The following is a 21,228-nucleotide window of genomic DNA, read 5'->3' on the forward strand; positions in this document are numbered from 1 at the left end:
GTATACATTATATCAATATCATAATGCCATTCATAATACTACTTTTGTTTTCCCATCCATAGAAATTTGTCCCTATTTAACGTGATTGATAGCTGTAATCATTACTATGATATTAAAATGGTAACACCAAATAACATTAAACATGATGGTCTAACCTTATGCGGTTGATGTTCTGAGTTTTTGTTTGTTTCGTCTTCATCCACAGCAAAACCAGACTAGGGAGAAAACGAGATAATTTTATATTGGTAATTAAAACCCAAAAACATACGTTCACAGATGAAACAAGCAGAGGATTGATAAATAAACGCTTAATACTACGACTCCTAGCGCTTAATTTACATTGTAAGTACTATTACTCTGGTAGTTGGATTCCATTGCTAATACACATAAGGTGCATAAGCCCCACTCCCTGGGGAGTATTCTGGCACCATTTGACAAGCGCACACAATGCCGCTTGTCTAACCACATGTTAACCTTCGCAACCTACCGGGTATCCATTTAACAGCTGGGTCGAGAGTGGCAAATGTATGTTAATGTCTTGCCAAAAGGCTCGAACTGCAAATCATGCGATTCACAGTGGTGACATCCACTGGACCACGACACGTGTTTGTCTCTGTTATTCTCTTATTACGAAGACCAGCCACTGGGTTATTCAAATTCACACACATATATATATCGTTTCAAACTGTAAAATAATCTAAAGAAGTAAATGAAAATTAGAGATCAGTGTAGTTCTTACTACTTATTTTTTTATCGGCGTTGCCATCGTTACTAACGATACCTTTGTGCGTTTTTTTCGTTTCTTTTTAATTGTGTTGGCTCTCTTGTCCAGTAGGATTAATAAAATAGTGTATAGATCTATATACCTGTCGTTACTTTTAATGCTACATATGCTCACCTCAATCCCATTTTCATGACCTTTGACTTCGCAGGCTTCACCCTTCACAAGGTCCGTCTGAAGAAAAAAAAAAGGATTAAACGAATCAATAAAAGTGGCATTAGCAATCATCTCCAGCAAATGAAAGAGTTCAAGACCGTGTGTTTTCAGTTACCAATATACCTGTTTACTAATTGTTCACATAAAATTTTTGAACAATTTTTTCTTTTACCAACTAAAATGCTTGCCAGAGGCTTGCCCAATATAGCAACCACAACTGTATGCAAAGTGGATTCTATCGATATAGAGATGTCACTATCCATAGCACGTAAATTTAATGACTGGTAACCAGGGATTAAGGAAAGAAATATGCATACATTGAAATACAAGACTACTCTATTAAAACAGGTATATTAAAATACAGTTCTAAAACTAAACATGTCTATTGAAATGCCCCACGGTAAATATATTCTGATTTTCCATAGTACTCACTTCGTCCGGTTTGTAATGCTTCCCTACCCTACATCTGAGTGTAGACTTCCACGAGGCAGGCAAGCAACAGAAGAACCAATCGGCGATAGGACTAATCAGAGCCGGGTCCAGCTTTCGCGGATCCGTCGCTCCTGACGAAAAAGAAAAAAATGTCAAAACAGGACGAAATATCAGCAATCCATTTTGAAACAGCATAATGGTCCTAATACTGTGTTTTCAGTGGTAAAGGCTAAACATAATAAAGTGCCTGAAGATGATTTTGAAATTCAGCTTTTCGAGTTGTCTATGAATAGTTTTAGGAATATATAGACATTAAACGTCTTAGACTATATTTGCATTATAATGACTGCTATAAGAGGGACAGTTGTTTTATAGGCTCAAGGGGACGTTGTATCCTGATATTAACCCGAGGCGTACCGAGGTACCCGGAATCTTTAGGGAATCTCACTAGTGGACTATTAACCGTTACTGGCATTGTTCGTTTCTTTACGGAAATGGCTAAAATCACGCCTCCAATTTCGACCAATAAGATGGCTAGATGTCTAAAGAGAGGTATATGAAATAGTACATGATAAAAATGGATGCATTTTTCCTTTCAGAAGTCTGACGGGAGGGGCAAACTGTCTCCCTTGTCCCTCCGTAAAATACGCTGGTAAGTACCTGTTATGAAGCTGACAAGTAATCCCAGAACCAGAGTAATCATCCAACTGTAGAAACCGAGCCAGATGTAAGATAACCTGTAGATTCCAAGAGGTTCCGGGGGAGACCTGTGTGTAGACATCAAAGATGAAAACAAACAAATACAACAACAACAACAAAAACAAATAACAACGGAAAAATTAATGAAACGAAAGCGTCAAAATTCGTTTGGTTGGTTAGATTGACATTTTACAAAGGTAAAAGCGAAAACGGCAACATACTTCAAAACATATAAGTAATAGTAAAATTAAAGGTTAAGTATTGTAAATGAAATTTAAAACTTTAAGTAAGTACAAAGAAACTTTAGTAGGAAATTTAAAAGCGAAAGTGGAAATAAAGGTAGAAATAACAGTACAAGTGAAGGTATAAGTGAAAGTAAAAGTTATACAAAAACTAAAGTAAAATAAAGTCAAAGTGAAAATTAAAAGTAAAAGTAATTGGCAGAACCGAGAGTGAATGCAAAAGTAAAAGTTCTTATTAAAAGTTCATTTTGTTTTTCAACTTTTCCTTTTCCTTTTTTTTTTTATTGTAAAGTTAAAAGTAAGGGTTAGTTAAAAGTAAGGGTTGGTTGGTTGGTTAGATTGACATTTTACAAAGGTAAAAGCGTAAACGGCAAAATACTTCAAAACATATAAGTAAAAGTAAAATTAAAGGTTAAGTATTGTAAATGAAAATTAAAACTTTAAGTAAGTACAAAGAAACTTAGTAGGAAATTAAAAAAAATTCAAACTAACTTTTCCTTTTCCTTTTTTATATTGTAATGTTAAAAGTAAGGGTAAAAATAAAAGTAAATGTTCAGAGTAAATTTAGTGTGATTTATCAGGAAAAGCGGATCATAAAATAACAAAATTTGAAGAAGATGAAGTAGATGTGAATGTATAATTTGATATATAACGCATAGGGTACATCTGCCCAAGGTTTGAAGATGACGATAAAGTTGCATAAACATGTAAATACATAGACCATGCTTACATTGGCGGCGCGACTGACAGCATCATCTCAGAGGTCATTTGCAAAGATGTCGTCTCCATCATCAGGGTCGTCATGGTGGTGTTTACCGTCGGAGGAGCAGGGCACCCGGAGATATCGAGCGGGAGAAAGCCAGGGTTTCGGGGATAGAGGATGCCATCGACATATGTTCCAACACCAACCCACAGACTCCAGGCGAGAGCGACAAGCACTCCTACAAGAGCGCCCTGGAAATCAAAACAGGAAGAGGTATTAACAGACGTATAGAAAGAAACGGATCAGCAAGGGTACGGGAGTCAGGGAAACAGACACCAATGATATCGAGAGAGAGAGAGAAAGAGAGAGGGAGAAAGAAAGAGAAAGAGAAAGAGAAAGAGAGCGAGAAAGAGAGAGAGAGAGAGCGAGAGAGAGAGATGGAGAGAGAAAGAGAGAGGGAGAGAGAGAGAGAGAGAGAAGGGGGGGGGGGGAGAGGGATGAACAGACAGTTAGAAAAAGTCAGAAATTGGGGGAGATAAAGAAACAGAGAGGGAGAGAGAGAGATAGAGGGAAAGAGTATAGGGAGGGGCGGGGGCTTTCAAACAAAATTTGATATTTTAGACAGAAACAAATGAAAAGATAACCCACACCCACCTGCACTCGCCCACATCATCATAAACGTCAAGCTCATTCGAATCTTCATTATAGCCCCGAATACAGCCGAGGTATTGTTTGTACATTGTTGCGCCATTGTTACTTTCAGATCTAACTCGTTGCCTGCCTGCAAGTGATCGTTACTGCTATTGAATACATTGCCATTTAAAATGGCCTTCTTGCGATCAGCTGATGCCTTTAGAAAAATATATAATCACTTGTACTGGTTACAAAAAAGGAAGATTATATTTAAGCAAATTTTTCATCCAAAAAAGACATTTGAAATATATTTTGATTCACAGATTTCATCTGATTTTTCGTGAACTGTTATTACCAAATTTAATGTGACACAAAAGAAAGACAGATCAAAAGTATTATACTTGGTCAGGGAAAGAAGTTCAAGGATAAGCTGTAATCGAGTTTCGCTCCGTAACATGACAAAATCATAACGACTTGTTAATATAAATGCCAATTCTTACCTTGCTGTTTGCCCATGGGAAGAACATTCCAAGGGTGAACAAACCAAGACCAGGCCCACCAAGCATTCCACCAAGACTAAGCGTCAACTGCGTCAATAAAAAAAACGTTGATCATTGATGAAACTTTTTCTCTTCTGGGCCTTCTGAAACTGCCATAATTCTTCCTTTATATAGATTGCACTTGAGGCGCCATTTTGATTATTACCGATACCAAATGGGCCCGCGAAGGAAATTATCCCTTGCGTCAATAGCCCAATATTGACGTAATAATGCGTCACCAAATTTAATGTGTTCTGAGCTTTTGTTGTAGTTTTTCTTATTATAGCAACATTTCTGATTATTCTTATAAACTGTAATAACTTCATTCATGATTCATGAGACTGAATTCATGATTATTCTTATAAATAGTATATGAATCAATATTATCTTCAATTTATTTGTCTTTCACTAAGATAGCATAATAACTCATGTTGTTATTAAAGCAATAATGCCTATTACAATTTCAAAGTGTACATAATCCCACACCATAAATTTTTTTCTCTTGATATAAGGGGTTTCATGTGGCTATACTGTATTTGAAATATGAGGTCTAAATATTACTTTTACAAAGGAATATTGCAATTGAAATGATTTTAAGTGAACCAAGAAACATAACTTTGAGCAGACTAGTTAACGCATGCGTACACCCTCACATGGAATATGGCGCGCAAAGAACCAAATTCCGACTATCTTGTATATATACACATTTTTCTTCTTCATGTGATTGGTTCACTTGAGAGTTAATTGGTTGTTCGTTAAGATTAATTTTGTTGAAGTGGATAACTGTAAAATATATTCGGCCCAAAAAACACTAACATATCTATCCCCTTTCATGGCTTACGTTTGGATATATTAACTTACTCAGTGATGTAGCGTAAGTCCATCAAATAAGGGGGCACGGGCACAGGGAGGAGGGGGTTCGTTCTTAACTTAAAGCAGTTAGGTGCCTCCGTTTAGACACGTGTTATTATGTTTTTTAAATATAAATATCTTGATCTTGTATGCTCTGAATTACAAATTTGCATGAAGTGCAAAAATCACTGGGAAATTCGAGTCCGTTTCTGTTGCAAAAAAAACATTGTGCCAGTCACCGCAACCGCTCATGTTTTAATCGAAAATAATCATTGAAATGTATTTAAATTGGCAAAGCAGCGTCTAATTTATAATCCCTTTTTTTGTGTGTAGAAATTGGCAATTTTTTATTGATTTTTAGTAATTTCTCATTCACACTGTTTTATATACCATTCAATTTGTTTAACTGTTAAAAAGTGTACAAAACAAATAATTGTTGCCAATTTGAGGAACAAAGCTGATTCATTTATACTTTTAGAAAACTCTGGGTTACTGGGAAGATGAGGACGAAACTGCAACCGCACAATCTTACTGATTAAGGGAGGATGCGGGCGGTGGTCCAAGTGTCTTTATTTCTCGTCTTCCTCCCATTTTCCAAGTTCTTTCTATATTTTTTCCTCATTTTTCTTGTGTTTTCTTCTCTTTCTACTTTTCGATTGTGGGGGGGGGGGGGGGGGGGGGGGGCAAGGCGGCAAGTGCCACACCCGTAGCTTCGATCTTGTTCCTACCTGCAGAACACTTCCCAGGTAAGATGCTACATAGGTCAGCAGAATACAAATGGCTCCATATGAAAGCACTGCATGAGGAAGAAGAACAAAAAAAAGAGAACACGAGAACAAATCTCTACATGTAACTTGAAGGTCATGAATTGAAATAAGTTCTCACTTTGTAATAATTTCTCAATCCTGTCATTTCATTTTCAAAGATTGATCTGCTTTATTTTATCAATATCGGGATATTTTCTCCCAAACGGCCGTCTACTGGGTCTACTGATTATCATTCAAATACGCTTTGTATAACCGATGTAAAAAGAGGCAACCGCCAAACTCGAGGGGTGACAATATATTAATATATTATCATCAAGAGATTAATTGCAGAGGTTTCATGGATAAGTGGATGCGTCGTCGGACGCTGGACCCCATGGTTCGTGGTTCGAGTCCAGCCACGGATCTTATGGCCTTTGGTAAGACATTAATCTGTATTTTAAACTCCTCCACCCTGGTGAAGTAGATGGATACTGGGTAGGAAGAAATTCCTTGAATGCTTTTGCGATTTATCATGGCGGCTCAGTTACAGCCTGGGTAATAGTAATCTTGAACCAAGCGCATGCAGCAGAGCCAAATTCTACACATACATGAATATGCTAAATCCTCGAAAATTATATAAAATTTATATCCATCAAGTATAAAATATGAGATTCCTGCCCAGTATAATAAGGCTACCTCAATCAACCAATGCAATATAAAGCCTAGTGGAATTTACATTACATGTTATGTTGTCATTCCCCTATTTAGATGATGATAGGTAAAATAATATATGAAATGAAACATTTACTTACATACGATTTTGCTGACTATCGCGTATAGTTTTTCACTCTTGCCCACTCGTGGAAACATTTTGGTCACGAGGTCCTCGGTCGTAACAGCTGTGAGAGCATTGAGACCCGAAGACGCCGTACTGTTTGATTAAAAATGTAAACAAATATAAACACTGACAAATATTTAAACGCCCTCACAGACCTTCTTGGCTACTGTCGTGACACAACTTTGTCAAAGTTAAGGTTCTTATGATAAAAAATATAAAAAAAGTTACCCAATACATTTAATACAGCAGTTCTTGGCTACGATGTAGAGGTTTAATGGTCCAGTGGATACGTCACCGGACTGTGGATCGCTGATGTCCTTTGGCAAGACAATAGGGACTTTTAGATTCGCATAAAGACAATGGGGATTGCTACGATCGACGTCCTTTAATGCACTGCCTTGAATGGACGTCACACGTATCAGTCCACGCAAATCTAAAAGTCCCTATTAATTTGCATTCGCGACTCACCACTCAGATAAAGTGAAGGGGTACCTGGTATGAAGATTTTCATCGAACGCCAGATCGCCTTATCAGGGTAGCTCGGCTAATAAAAGTACAGCGCTTAAAAAAAAAAATCAGTATTGAGCGCTTTATTTTCAAATGGACATGCAACCATCTTTATCGGAAAATACTGTAAGCACACCGTGTAAACCCAGTATTTACATCGTCATAACTCCAGGATTGATCAAAATTAACACCGTACTTACACCTAAACGCAATCACAATATGTATTTCTTTTTGCTAAGCATAGAGTAGGCCTAGGCTTTACTATTAAAAACAAACCCCGACGCCTTATAAATTTTAGTTCTGTTATCTCCCTAACCGAGTATCGGAAAGATGAACTGAAAACATCGAAGTTTTACTAACCTCATGGCTGCGCTGAATATTGACGCAGTGAATAGTCCAGAGAGGCCTGGTGTGTCACCGAAAAGATCCAAAACTATAAAGGGCATCAGCTGGGGAAACAAAATGAGATAAAGCGAAGGAAAACCATGTTTTATGTTGACATATTACTTTGATCTGAAAGAATAAATAAATCAGATTTTCAACTTTTGTAAATTATTAAGTACCACATGTTATGTTGGTGCACCATTATGCAGGCTGATTCTGTTATTAATTGTCGTAGAATAGCTAAAGCTATTAGAACCTCCTCCACATATACACATTCGCACATACGCACACACCCACACCCACCAACGCTTGCCCTGGTATTGAAGTTTCAAGTAACATCTTTACTAATCTAGGCTTATATATATTTACGATTTTTATTCCAAGACCACACCAAACTTACATACATTTGTTTCTGCCACGCTGAGCAGGTTCTTGCGTACTTGCGATCAACTCTGCCATGGCGTGCGCTGAAAGTGTGCATGGCACTCAAATGCCAAGACCTTTGCAGAAAATGTCACTAGCCTTGTTCGTCATCTTTTGAAACGTGTTCACATTAATAACATCACATGATATGTTTGCGTCATTCGAAGATACTTTCTACCAACCCTATGTGATATACAATAAGGTAACACAGTTTCCATTGACATGATTTCTCGAAAGTCCTCACGATCGTGCTACTTATTTACTGTTAGTTAACCTCGCATTAATTGTCCGACTGTAAAATCTTCAAAACTTATACATTTCGTTTACCTGGTCGCCACTAGTAACTCTACCCGTACGGAAAGGGTCACATGTAGCGTATCGTGCATAGATCACCATCCCAGCAAGCACGGCAGAAGATAGCACGATGATCATACCAACAATCGCCATTCCAAGTGCTCTGAAAAAAGTAGAAAAGCACAGCGCATAAAAAATACGATTGCATAGAAGACATCTATTAGAAATAATGCAAATTACTCCTTTTAATTTTTGCTGTTTTAGGATTTCGGTTATGGCCTACTTTCATGAATATGTCCACTTGATATATAGCAATTATTGTAGTTTAAAAATTCGATCCAAGTGTTATGACCATATTAATGATATACAGATCTTGAAGTTGGGAATTAATATTTACAATCTGGCAGTTTTGACTTTTCCACACGCGAGATATCTCATGACCTGCGCTTGTGATATGCCGTAGATGGCGCCCCAGGTGAATCCACCTCCGATGACAATGCTCCAGAAACTATGGCGGATAGTAGGGTCGGGATCAAATCTGAAAGTCGAATTGAAAAAGATAAGAAAGTAAATGGGCAGTGGTGGCACCATAATGAGAAGAAGGAGGAGGACCCGGAGGAGAATGATGAGGAGAAGGAGGATGAGGAGGAGGAGGAGCAGAGGGTGGTGGATAATAGGAAGATGATATGGAAGGGGGTAAGAAAGAGGAGGAGAATGATGCAGAAGACGAGAAGAAGGAGGAAGAGGAGAAGGATACGGATGATGAGCATGAGGAGAGTGGGATGAGGAAGAGTAAAAGAAGGATGATGATGGGGAAGAGGATAAGGTGACAAGGGGAAAGAGTATATTATGATGATGAAGAGGACGAGGAGGGGAATAAGGAGGAGGGGAAGGAGGATTATGAGAAGGAGGAGAGGAGGAGGAGAAAGAGGACGAGGGTCAGGAAAAGGAAGAGCAAGGGTTAGTGGTGACCGTCAATGCACTGCTAAATAAACCAACAGACCGACAGAGGGCCTTGTGTAACGTTATGAAATAGTTTATTCCGACGGCTAAGGTGACCGTTATGCAGGCCGGGTTTCCTTGGCATTCTAACAAATTTTCTGATGGTTCCCTAGAGTTACTTTTCGGTCTGTTGTTTTAAAGTATTGTCAACAATATCACACTTTAAGATATTTTAGGCAATTTATTCAAAACGTCTGCTGAAGCATCCTGTACAGAGCGTGACCCACGAAGTTGTTCATTTATAGCTGGGTGTAGTAATGGCTTTAGTGATCTGCCCTGCACTTTCTCCAATAACTTACTCCCAGAAATTAATCCTTCCTCCTTTCTGGCAGATGCTCCAGACATTGTCCATACCGCCGCTCTCGTTTGATCCCTGAATGATCACGGCCAGGAGACCACACATCATTACCAACGACTGGAATACATCAGTCCACAGCACAGCATTCATTCCACCCTACGAATAAAAATAATAATAATAGCACCAATAATGATGATAATAATAATACTGATGATAATAATATTATTAAAAAACAATATTGATGAAAATGAGAATAGTAATGATACAACACCGACTACTACTACTCCTAATAATGAAAATAATAATAACAAGAACAACAACAATACTAATCAGAATGACATTTGTAATAATAAGTACAATAATAACATTAATAGATATAATGAATAAATAAATATCTTAATTAATATTGACTAGCTCAGAGGACGAGACGGAAATGAGGGCAACATAGATGTTTCGAGGGCACTATAGTCCTAAAGTACCCAGAGAGAACGAGTCGGTCATTATTGCTATGATAATGATGATGATGATAATTATTATTTGTATTATTATTATGTTTATCACTATAATCGCTATTATTATATTTATCATTATTTTATTATTTATCTTCATGATTATTATCATTGATAAGTATGAATTGCTATATTGCTTATCATTATCCATTTGTATGATCATACTGCACAAGTTCTCAATTGTCAGGAGAAGGGTGAATATGTTATTTTGCCCTCTGCTACATCAATCATAATTAATGCGGGATCGATAAGCGATGAATACAAATAATTGATAGAGAGAGAGAAAGACCCTAAGAGTAATATCTGACTGCAAGTGTTATCTTGTGCCATAATGGTTAAATTTATTTGTAATTTTAGTGTAACTTTCAAAGTGCTACCAATATCTACAACGATCTGCAACGATGGAGGTACAATTATGTAACGATCAACTGGCATTCCTTAGACTAAAAATTTATTCGTACCGCATTAGGGATATAATTCAGGTAAATTTAATGAGAAATGAACATAAAAAGACAAAGAGGTTGATTAGGCTACTATCTGTAAAATGGAAATCTTCTAGCGTTTGTTAAGTTAAGAACTATGGGTGGTATTCCGGTAGCGCGTACTAAGTTAGCGCGTGCTTAGTTAGTTCACACTTTTATGGAGTGCCTGTTGTGAACTAATTTACCCTGAACAGATTATTTTAATCCTTCAATGAAAAGTGTCCAAAAAATTAATTTTGCACTGAAATAGGAAGAAAAAGATAATATGAATATAAACTAAATTTCAACAAAGTCCTTGGTAGATTATCTTTGTCATGAATATTGAAGGAGGAAGATGAAACCTAGCATTCCATAGAAGTGCGAACTAAAATTCTTGTTTAGTCTGGACTTAGTCCCGGCTTAACTTAAGAGAATACCACCCAATATGGGAAACTTTCTCGATCATGTGTGTATCGACTGTTTCATTCACATAATACTATTAACAGCTCATGGCTAAGTCCAGAATCTGACCGATTTCAATCTTCATAAACACGTAAACCAAAGGGGACCGCTGTCGCAGTACTCATACCCACCTACCAGTCAACAGTCTTTTAAAAAGTGCCCGAGGGCGCTTTTCAAAAGACTATTGACTGGTAGGTGGGGCATGGCCAAAATCACGACTCCAATTTCGACCAATCAGATGGCTAGATTTCTAAAGTGAGGTATATAAATTAATACTTACTATTGTAGTGTAAAACGTACAAACTACTCCGGTGGCAATGGCACATCCCCATAGACTAACACCAGATACTAGAAAAGAAAACAGAATAAATCAACAATTATCACTCGTGGTATACCTTACGTACTAAAGATGTTAGGACGCGTCAACATTTCGAGCAGTGACATTAAAAACGTGTCATAATTGTAATATGTATAAATTTACATGTGCATACACTGAAACAAACAGGTACATCATGTACATTAAAACTTATTTCCTCCCTAATCCCACCATCATTTCTTCATAAATGTTCTTTTTTTCTACACATTATCAGTTTACTCATTCTACACCTGCAATTTATTTTGGACATCACATATTGTCATTTAGATATACGACCATATTGCTCTGTTGGTTTTTGTTAGTGCTTGTTTTCATGTCTGACTCCTTTCTTTTATAATGATCTCATCAGTGCATGCCTCTTGTTTCTGAAGGTTGATGATAATAAATGTGTTTTTTATAACGCGCACATGTCCGTCACTCTGTGACGCTCCATGTAACGCTCTCGCATATTCGGTACCCATTTAAACCTGGATTAGGAGTGGCAAATGTAGATTAATATATTGTCAACGTTTGCCGGTGTCGGGCATGGATTCGAACCCTTATGACTTGGATTGAGAGGCAAGTGATGAAAACACTAACGACACATCTACGTGAATATTCGATTACCTCATGCATAGCGTAATGAGAGAGATAGTTTTGACATGCATGCTTCCGCGTACGCATTCAAGGTTCAATCAATGGAGCGCCGAAATAGTTCCCTCCCAAAGAGAAATTATGTGGGAGGCAACTATTTGGTAGTCCTTGATCCCCTGACAGTACCTGGCTTCTTTATCTCTGTAAATATGCTCTCACTCAGTATGATTGCTCAAATGTATTTGTCATAAATGAGAAGAAAACTTAGAGAGCTTGACTCCGCAAACATGAATTCCAACGTCTGAGATACAAACACAAAACGATCTCATTATCTAGAGCATGAACCATCGTGAAGGCCATTGTATGACAATGCACATTTAGGTGAAAGATTATTTTTAAAAACTATCATCATGACTATGGTTATTCATACGTGGTTGTTTGGGGTGTCTGCTCAGGCTACATTGTGCACTGGCGTCGACTGGAACGCGTAAATACGTGGGGGTCTGGCCTGGAAACTGTGCTTGTCATGTTTATTTGACCTAAATATAGCTGTGACTTCACACGCATCACCCTTTCCTTTATGAATGCACCAGTAATCATTATCTGTGTTAGATTCCACTCGCTCAGTGCAGAGGAATGGAAATTCACTATTTTGAGTCATAATTATTAGAGAACGATTCCCTTGGAGATGTTTACATCCAATACTGCAAAGAGGTACCCCATAATAATGGTTGAATAAACTTGTCGAGAATGATTGATTCCACTACAAATAAAGCGATCTCCAATATAGCTCTCTTCAAAGGGAGCTTTCTACTCCAACTAAATTCCTACACTAACCGAATTCTTGACCTCACCCGTTGACCAAAGACGATACTTCACTATGGCCCTACACCTGTAAACCTAAATCCAGTTGCTAATACCAAACCCTAACTCTCTAACTCGTCGTTTTGGAATTGGTCTCTTCTGTGGGATTGTGGCATTATCATCACGACAACCGGCACAACATCAACAGCAGACAGAATAAAGGGAACATTATTACATTATTAGAAAGTACAAAAGAAGTTGGTTTGGACTCGCTATTCGATCAGTCGCACGAAGAAACCGACCACACCGACTGCAAACCGATCGTCGAGTTAGACTGACAAGACCGACACTATAGACCGACACCAGACCGGACAGACAAAATTACAGTACCCATAATGGGAAGGAACCTGTCGGATTGCAATTAGACAATGTAATTTTTTTGATCGGTCTGTCATCGGTCTCGTCGGTTTGATTTGGGTATACATCTCACTGCCAAACCGTCTCAAAACCAACTTAACCGACTTATCAATCCTTGGCCATTCAGGGTAATGTAAAATTATGTTCCGCCTGTAATCGGTCTGGTGTCGGTTTTTTATACCTCAGTCACACGGTCTAACCGATTCCACACCGACTCCACAATTACTGACTCCTGGGGGTGTTTCATAAAGCTGTTCGTAAGTTACGCATGACTGTCTTTACGAACGACTTGAATATGAAGTGCCAGATAGGATGCCCAAAGTTTTTCCAGTTGTTTTAAGTGTGACTATATTTCCAGTAACCTCAATTAAATGATGGCAAAAAATATACTTTGCATTACAAAATGTTTGTTATAATAAGAATGTTAATCTGTATCTGCACAGTTAAACTTTAGTTGATGCAATTAAAAAGGATTGAGCATCCCATTTGGCTTTCCATATTCAAGTCGTTCGTAAAGGTATGCGTAACTTACGAACAGCTTTATGAAACACCCCCCGGTCATTTGTAGTAAGGTAAGTCTTTGCTCGGTTTGTTGTTGGTCCAGTGGTCGGTTACGTTGGTGTGACCTTCGATATAACTGTGTTAAAAGGTCCCTGGATATCGCTATAATGGTTGCGATGAATTAGTATTTACACAGCACTGAAATCCTCCAAGCATTTAGATGTTTACCTTGGTTAAGTGCCAGAGCAGGGGCGTAGATCACCACAGCAATATAGAAAATCTGAGATTGAGAGAAAAAGAGAAAGGGAGAGGGAGAGATAGGAAGGGAGGGAGAGAAAGGGAGAGAGAAAAATAGATAAGAGGGAGGAAGAGAGAAAGAAGATAGAAAGAGAAAGAAGAATAAAAAAAAGTCAAAAAAAAAAAAAAAAATCAAATTTTTGATATCAGTGCCTGTACCCTGTTCCATAAACTTCTTCCAAATGTTCAAGTGCAAAATATCATCACAAATTTGCTCTCAGCCAATCAAACACAATGATGTCAGTAGCTTATAACAGTTAGAGTAACTTGAATGAACCTTCGGAAAACTTGCGCCGAACGAGGATTATTATGTTCTTTGACAGTCCAACTGTATATGCTCAAGTATAGTCCAAATATGAAACGATCAAATGATTTAGGACTGCGAAATGAAAGATATGTTACCATATACGAAGATATACAATTGGCATGAATTGACCAAAGTTCATTTAATTTCGGGTACGAACGTAATAAATAAATAATATTTCGCTTTTATATAGCGCTTACTACATCTACGATGTCTCTAAGCGCTTTACAGATATACTATTACCCCGGTCATTGGATTCAAAACATGCCCGCACACTCCGTGTTGCACGCTCTACACTCCTTGGGGAGCATCACAGCCAGGCGTTTTGGGCCTTATATTGTTTAATAGGGAATGGATGCGCCATTTGTTATGGAGCAAAGTGTGACATATCAAAGAAAAATATATTACTTTTCCAACCAACTAAATGCATTTAGCAGACAAGAGTGATGATACCTTTTAGACAATAAATTAAATGCCCCAAGCAATTAAACTAATTTTGTGTCCAAATCCTAATTTGGAATAGGCCTCACAATTCAGCAGTCAATAGACTGATTCTTTGAACAGTATTCCCGATGTAATGATATAATGGAAATGTTTATTTATGTTAATTCAACATCTTTTAGTATTAAACTGAATGTTATCAATAATTTGTTTTGTGTGTTATTCGAAAGGAAGCACATTATTCATTTTCCATCACTAAAAGAGGAAAATTCCTATTTCAATTAAATCCATATACTGAAATAATAATGTGGCAAACACTGTCATAAATTTATAAATCCCCGAATCCTTTGGGATGCGTTGGGCTTTAATAAAGTAATATAAGGCTTGTTCAGACATGACCCGGCAAAAACCACGGCGGTTTCTTTTTACGATGACGGAGATTGACATACACGTCACATGTTTGTGTCTTATAACACAGATGCCAGTAAATACACGCATGACCTTTGTTGTGCGATCATTTGCCATTCATTTACCCGTACAAACCCAAAACAAAACGGCGTTTTTTTATTGCAGAGTTTTACCATGTCATATCTGAGCAATAGTTGAGTTGAGGGCGCTACACAAAACAATTTTGTTGTGAGATAATGAACAAATCGATGCATTTTTACCTTAATGGACGTGGGTATTATGTGGGTATGTGGGTATTATTATTATTATTATTATTATTAATTCTCTCTCGTGTACAGGTGGACAAACCGGAACAGGTTGCATGCAGCGTGTGTGTCGGCGTGAAGGGGGTGTGAGATGGGTGGGCTAGGGGGGGGGGGGGGGGGGAGTGAATAGTCTGTGTGGTGTGAGTGGAGGGAACAGGTTGCATGCAGTGTGTGTTTGTGTTTGTTTGGTTGTTTATGTGTGTGAAAGGGGATGTGGTGTGGGTGGGCTAGAGGGGGGGGGGGTGTGAGAGTGTTGTGATAGGATGGTAATATGTAACTTTAAACCTTCCTCTACTGTTATTTTGATTATACACTGTTACATGCAAGACTCTTTTTTTCCCCTTTTTTTCCCTCTATGTTCATTGATTAATGTAACTTATGAAATGTCTTGTATCAAAGATCTTGTTTTATATTGCTTATCTTGATAATTTCTTGTTATGTGAATTTCTTGCTATGTGAAATTATGAGGAAGGAAATAAAATATCATTTAAAACAAAAAAAATCTACACTTTAAACCTTCCTCTACTGTTATTTTGATTATACACTGTTACATGCAAGAATTTTTTTCCCCCTTTTTTTTTCTATGTTCATTGATTGATGTAACTCATGAAATGTCTTGTATCAAAGATCTTGTTTTATATTGCTTAATTTGATAATTTCTTGTTATGTGAGTTTCTTGTTATGTGAAATTATGAGGAAGGAAATAAAATATCATTTAAAACAAAAAATAATGAAAAACTGAGTGTCAAACTTGAAAGAACATAATATTTAAATGATAAAATCATCTTTGTTTGAATGAAATCGGTTTAGTGACGGCTGAAATATAACGATTTCTAATTCTTGTGTACCACCACAAGTATTAGATATTGTGAAAAATTTGAAAAAACCGTTGAAAAAAACGAAATAATGTCTTTTCCGTCGTATTTCAGCCAATGCCGATGTTGGTTTTTTGTTGGCATTTTCGTGTTGCTTTTACGCACAACCAGCCGGACCATGTATTGGTATTTTAATTAAATAATTAATTAACGGTCACCGTGTTTTTTTAAAAGTAGAGCTGAATTGCTATGCTCGTATTGGCTAAATTTCACACATTTTGGGGTCTAAAATTACTTTCATAGTAATGTTAGGTTCTAAAAAGGCACTTGAAATGTCATAGATAAGAATAAAAGCAATAACCATGCACTTTGAAGGCATTTGCGATCTGAAAACAGAACTCAACTATCCCTTTAACATGATTAAATCTAAAATCAATGGAAAATTAAAAACAAAAAACGTGTTCCTTACCATGGAAAAGAAGGTTATCGTTGTCCCGACCAGTCGGATCGCGCTATTAAATCGAAGTTCAAGATACTGAAATAAAAGGAAAATCATTAATGATTCAATTTCATTATAATGCTTGCTCAAAATACTCCTTCCTGTGAACACAAAGCTTAACACAGAGCAGTTATAGTTTAAGTCCCACGATGGTATCTAAATTATTTGTTATGTCATTCATTTGCTTGATATTCCCTTTGATCAGGGAAATCATACACAGCTGTTGAGTATGTTAAATCAGATTAATGTGACGACCATAATTGTACATCACTATAACATGTCATATAATAGTCCAGGCTACAGAGCAAGGAACCTTATTATTCTTGTATATATACATTGTTTTTCGTTGGTTTCTTGTCAATTCGAGGTTGCTCGCACCCACACACACACATGCAATCTATCTCATTTTTTTTGTTTTTCTGTATTAAAACAAAAAAGGTTATTTCATTCAATACCAAAACAACCCCAAACAATGTTCAAACTACAATTCTTCCCCATCATACTAACATAATTCAGTTTAAACCCAATGCATGTACAATTCATAGATAATGCACACCGACATATAAACACGCATACAAGTTGGTGAAACCCTGTCTCAGTTTCTTCCCTGTAAAAGTCATCTGTCTATAGAGGTCGTATCTATGGTCTGCCTCTAGAAAGAAAATGTGTGTAAAGAGATCGCCTAACCTATTGCCTACTGAAACCGAACGGCTCCTGTATTAAAGTGTATGGAAAAAAGAGAATTCAGTAGGCATCTATCTAAAGTGGCACCCCTGAATCTTGACGTGTTTAACAAAATATATTTTTTTACTGTAGATAGATAACCGTGGCTTGAATAGAATTGGAATTATATGAAATACAAAAACAACAACAACATCGAACAATTAAAAATCTTAACAATCAGAGTCTATATTCGATAAAAACCTTTCTATTGTACCTGGGAGAAATAGAGTGCCAAAAAGAACGCAAAAAGCACAATTATTGGAAATCATAATTTCTTCACAAAAAGGTAGAACTACGTCATTTGGATATAGACCTGCCTCGATTGGGCTTCAAGTTACCTTAAATGGTATGCAGATATGTAAAAGCAGAACTTTCAATAACACAAATCATTAGTTATTATGCTTTTGTATCCGGGCTCGTCTTTTCGTGCCCCCTACATTAAGGTAAGCTACAGTAAATAATTACATAGGCTTAGTACACAGGTGACAATTAGTCTCAGTAAGGTGTTATGAATATGAGCTCAGGGGGTGTGTCACAAAAATAAGATCGACTTTAAGTTGGACTTACCTATGGCAGGCTGTTCATGCCCTTAAAAAGTCTTGAACCAGATGTAAAAACAGAGGAAAAAACCTTAGAAATAGTGATCTTTAGACGATGTTTTTTACTTCAATAATGAACTATACAAACAAATGGAAATTCTGTAGATTTGGGACGTCCCTTGAAAGACCAATGGTGAGAGAAAACCGTGGCTTGAATGGCCTGTCATAGTTAAGTCCAACTCAAAGTCGATCTTAGTCTTTGTGAAACACTCACGGGTTACATATGGGTGATAAAAGATATACAAATGCAATAACGACAACCCAACCCAATTAATCAAATTTATTACAAACATCAGTTAGTAAAATAAAACTTGCCTCTATACGTGCATTCTCTAGTGTAAATATATATTCATTTATAATATATCTTCGAGTCAGGTTTGTTATTTATTCGATGAAAAATGTTAAGCAAATATTTTGCGACATTTCACCTACAAATCTAATGGAGATAATTCCCATGGACTCATTTGTCATGCACTGATAAGTATTCAGAATGAAAATCCGACTCGAAGTCTTTAGGTCCTAAATCTTTCAAAAAATATCTGATATGCACTGAATTTGAACTTTGTACATTATTCCTCCCCGTTCATGACTGACTTGCGATGAATAAAAATGAAAATGAATATAAATTTGGAAAAACGAATCAACATGTTCAAAACAAAGTATTTTAAGCACAGCCTAACACATTTTCTACTGCAAACAATGCAGAATTTATTCACACCTTTCTCAAATTCTTGTATCGTCAAGACTCTATTGTCGTATCTTATTCCTTTATGTATTTGAATCATATTTTGATATAGGGCTCTTTTGTAAAGCAGGCCTCTGGCACTGAAAAGACTACCCTGTTTTTAAATAAAACTGAATAAATAAATAAATAAATATATCATGTAATTGCTACTTCTGAAGTAATGTGAATTTCGCCTTTAACTTTCTCCATGTGCCTCAAAATGTGTAACAGTTGTATATAACGCTGTTTAAAGATCGCTGCAAAAAACATTTTTTATTATGTTCTTTTCATTATGCAAGATATGTAATACATCATTATACGAAACCGTCGTAAATACAAGTTCACAATTTTGGTTGCTCTCTGAAACACCAATGATATAGCCCAAATAGACAGAGAGGCTAGAATCTTGAAATCTGACCAGAGAAAGAGAGAGAGAGAGAGAGAGAGAGAGAGAGAGACCGAGAGAGGAAGAGAGAGAGAGAGAGAAATAAAGAAAGAGTGGGAGAGAGGGGAAGAGAGGGAGATAAATAGAGAGATATAGAGAAAGGGGGACGGAGAAAAGAGTGAGAGAGAGAGGGAGATAGAGAGAACCATTGTTAAACACGTATTACCCGATGACTTACAAATAGGGTTAATTTATTTGTTTTGGTTGTAAATCTCGATGGTTTGTACTTAGAATTTAGGAGCACTATAATCAGGGGTGATAAATTGAAATATCGACTGATGATTGGTACAGGTAACATCTTGGAGGGGATGAGGGTCGTACTTTTATAGCAGGGTAATGGTGATGTTAATTACTATTAGACTTTGATAACTGGATGCTATTTTAAGGTGATAGTGATACGTACTTTGGGTAGCATGTGAAGCTTTGGTAACATTTGAAGTGTCTAATTGATAGGATTATATGTAATCAAGGTCAGATGAGCACAATAATGCAAAGAGTTAATAGTAGGTTATCATCATCATCATCATCATCACCATCTAAAACATCATTTACTCTTGTTTTTCGTGTTCCTCTTGTTATGCTTGTTCTTTATGTACCTGTTCTGTATCTTGATATTTTACTTACTATTCGTTCTCTACCTATTATAATTAACATCATCATCCTCATCATTATCATCTTCGTCGTCACCATCATCATCATCCTGATTATCGTTGTCACCATCATCATTATCATCATTATAATCATTGTCATCATCACCATCATCATCATCGTTGTCACCATCATCATAATAATAATGATAAAAATCTCATCCTACAGTTGTTTGGTAAGTCAAATTTTGGGTAGTAGTAGCAATGGTATTAAAACGGTAGGTAATAACGTTTTTCTTAAATAATACGAATTGTATTTACCCAAGGAAGCCCCATTAGCTTTGAAGCTGTTCTTTCTGAGGGCCCTGCAATTATTATTTCCCCATCTTGATACAAGGTACCCATTTACACCTGGGTAGACATTTGCAAATGTGGATTAATGCCTTCCCAAATGACGTTAGTGCCGGGGTAGGATTCGAACCCTCAACCTTCACTGAAGAGTCAAGTGAATGAACCAACAAAACCTATTTCTGTGGAGGCGTGTGTGTTATAGGCCTACCTCATTCGCACTTGTAAGTCGTAGTCTCACGAACACGGGCATGGTGAGGCTGGTGATGCACCCGGCCACGATGAAAGCGAAGCCGAACAGCCAATACCTGCTGCCATAGGCATACACCTCAGCAGGGACACCGAGAACCGTGATGGCAGAGACGAAACTCGCGACCAGAGAGAAGGCGACGGGGAGGGGACTCGCTTTCCGATCGGCGAGGAGGTACTCAGTCGCAGTCTGCTGCTTCCCGCCCGAGCAGGCATAGTAGATCCCAATCACGGCTGAAACGAGAAGCATCCCACCTAGGACCAAATAGTCCCATACTCCGAATCGAGTCACCTCATTTTCCATTTCGAGTCGGTCTTTTCCCAGACGTAGGACGAAAAAGTCTCTGAAACTATCACCAACTTCTCTTCGAGATCTAGAAGGAAGTTGTTATTGTTGCAGGAATGTTTAGTAGCGTTCCTTCGTAGGGCTACAGTTTCTATTTGCTTGTTAGTACTTAGGTAAACACTGAAGCAAGAGCTAAACCTTTTAGAGCTTCTGTGATGTCACCCTCCCTGAGGCCTCTCTTGTTAATAACGTATGTGTTTATTGGGCAGACGAGTCCATATTCTGTTTAGGAAGATACAGATATGAATGGAATACACGCTTGATTACTCATGTTCCCTTTGACGAAAATACATATCTCTACCTCAATTGTGGACAGAGACATGGAAGGATGAAGTTCACAGAGAAGTGCACATTGTTCGTTTCGCACATGAATGCATAAGCCTCTGTCATTGTACTAAAGTGCGCATCATATGAATCGAGACCCCAATCGGACTCTATGCTTATATGGCGTGCATTTAATGCCATGATAAAAAAAAATCACTGTAATACTAATACTACTACCACTA

General features: G+C 37.3%; 1 protein-coding gene across 1 annotated transcript; it reads right to left on the bottom strand.

Annotated features, from left to right (window-relative positions):
* Positions 1–469: 469 nt before the first annotated feature.
* LOC115921357 (sodium-coupled monocarboxylate transporter 1-like) lies at positions 470–21,085 on the bottom strand. Its single transcript, XM_030978763.1, has 16 exons — positions 20,339–21,085; positions 16,672–16,737; positions 13,861–13,960; positions 11,242–11,309; positions 9,531–9,685; positions 8,627–8,767; positions 8,263–8,392; positions 7,489–7,577; positions 6,596–6,714; positions 5,766–5,833; positions 4,147–4,233; positions 3,041–3,264; positions 2,030–2,136; positions 1,370–1,500; positions 899–955; positions 470–505 (listed from the first exon to the last, which is right to left on the bottom strand). The coding sequence occupies exons 1-16, from the start codon at positions 20,678–20,680 to the stop codon at positions 470–472; spliced, it is 1,920 nt and encodes a 639-aa protein (XP_030834623.1). The 5' UTR covers positions 20,681–21,085.
* Positions 21,086–21,228: the final 143 nt, after the last annotated feature.

The sequence above is a fragment of the Strongylocentrotus purpuratus genome, unplaced genomic scaffold (assembly GCF_000002235.5).
Source record: "Strongylocentrotus purpuratus isolate Spur 01 unplaced genomic scaffold, Spur_5.0 spur5_scaffold_1, whole genome shotgun sequence".
Lineage (NCBI taxonomy): Eukaryota > Metazoa > Echinodermata > Echinoidea > Camarodonta > Strongylocentrotidae > Strongylocentrotus > Strongylocentrotus purpuratus.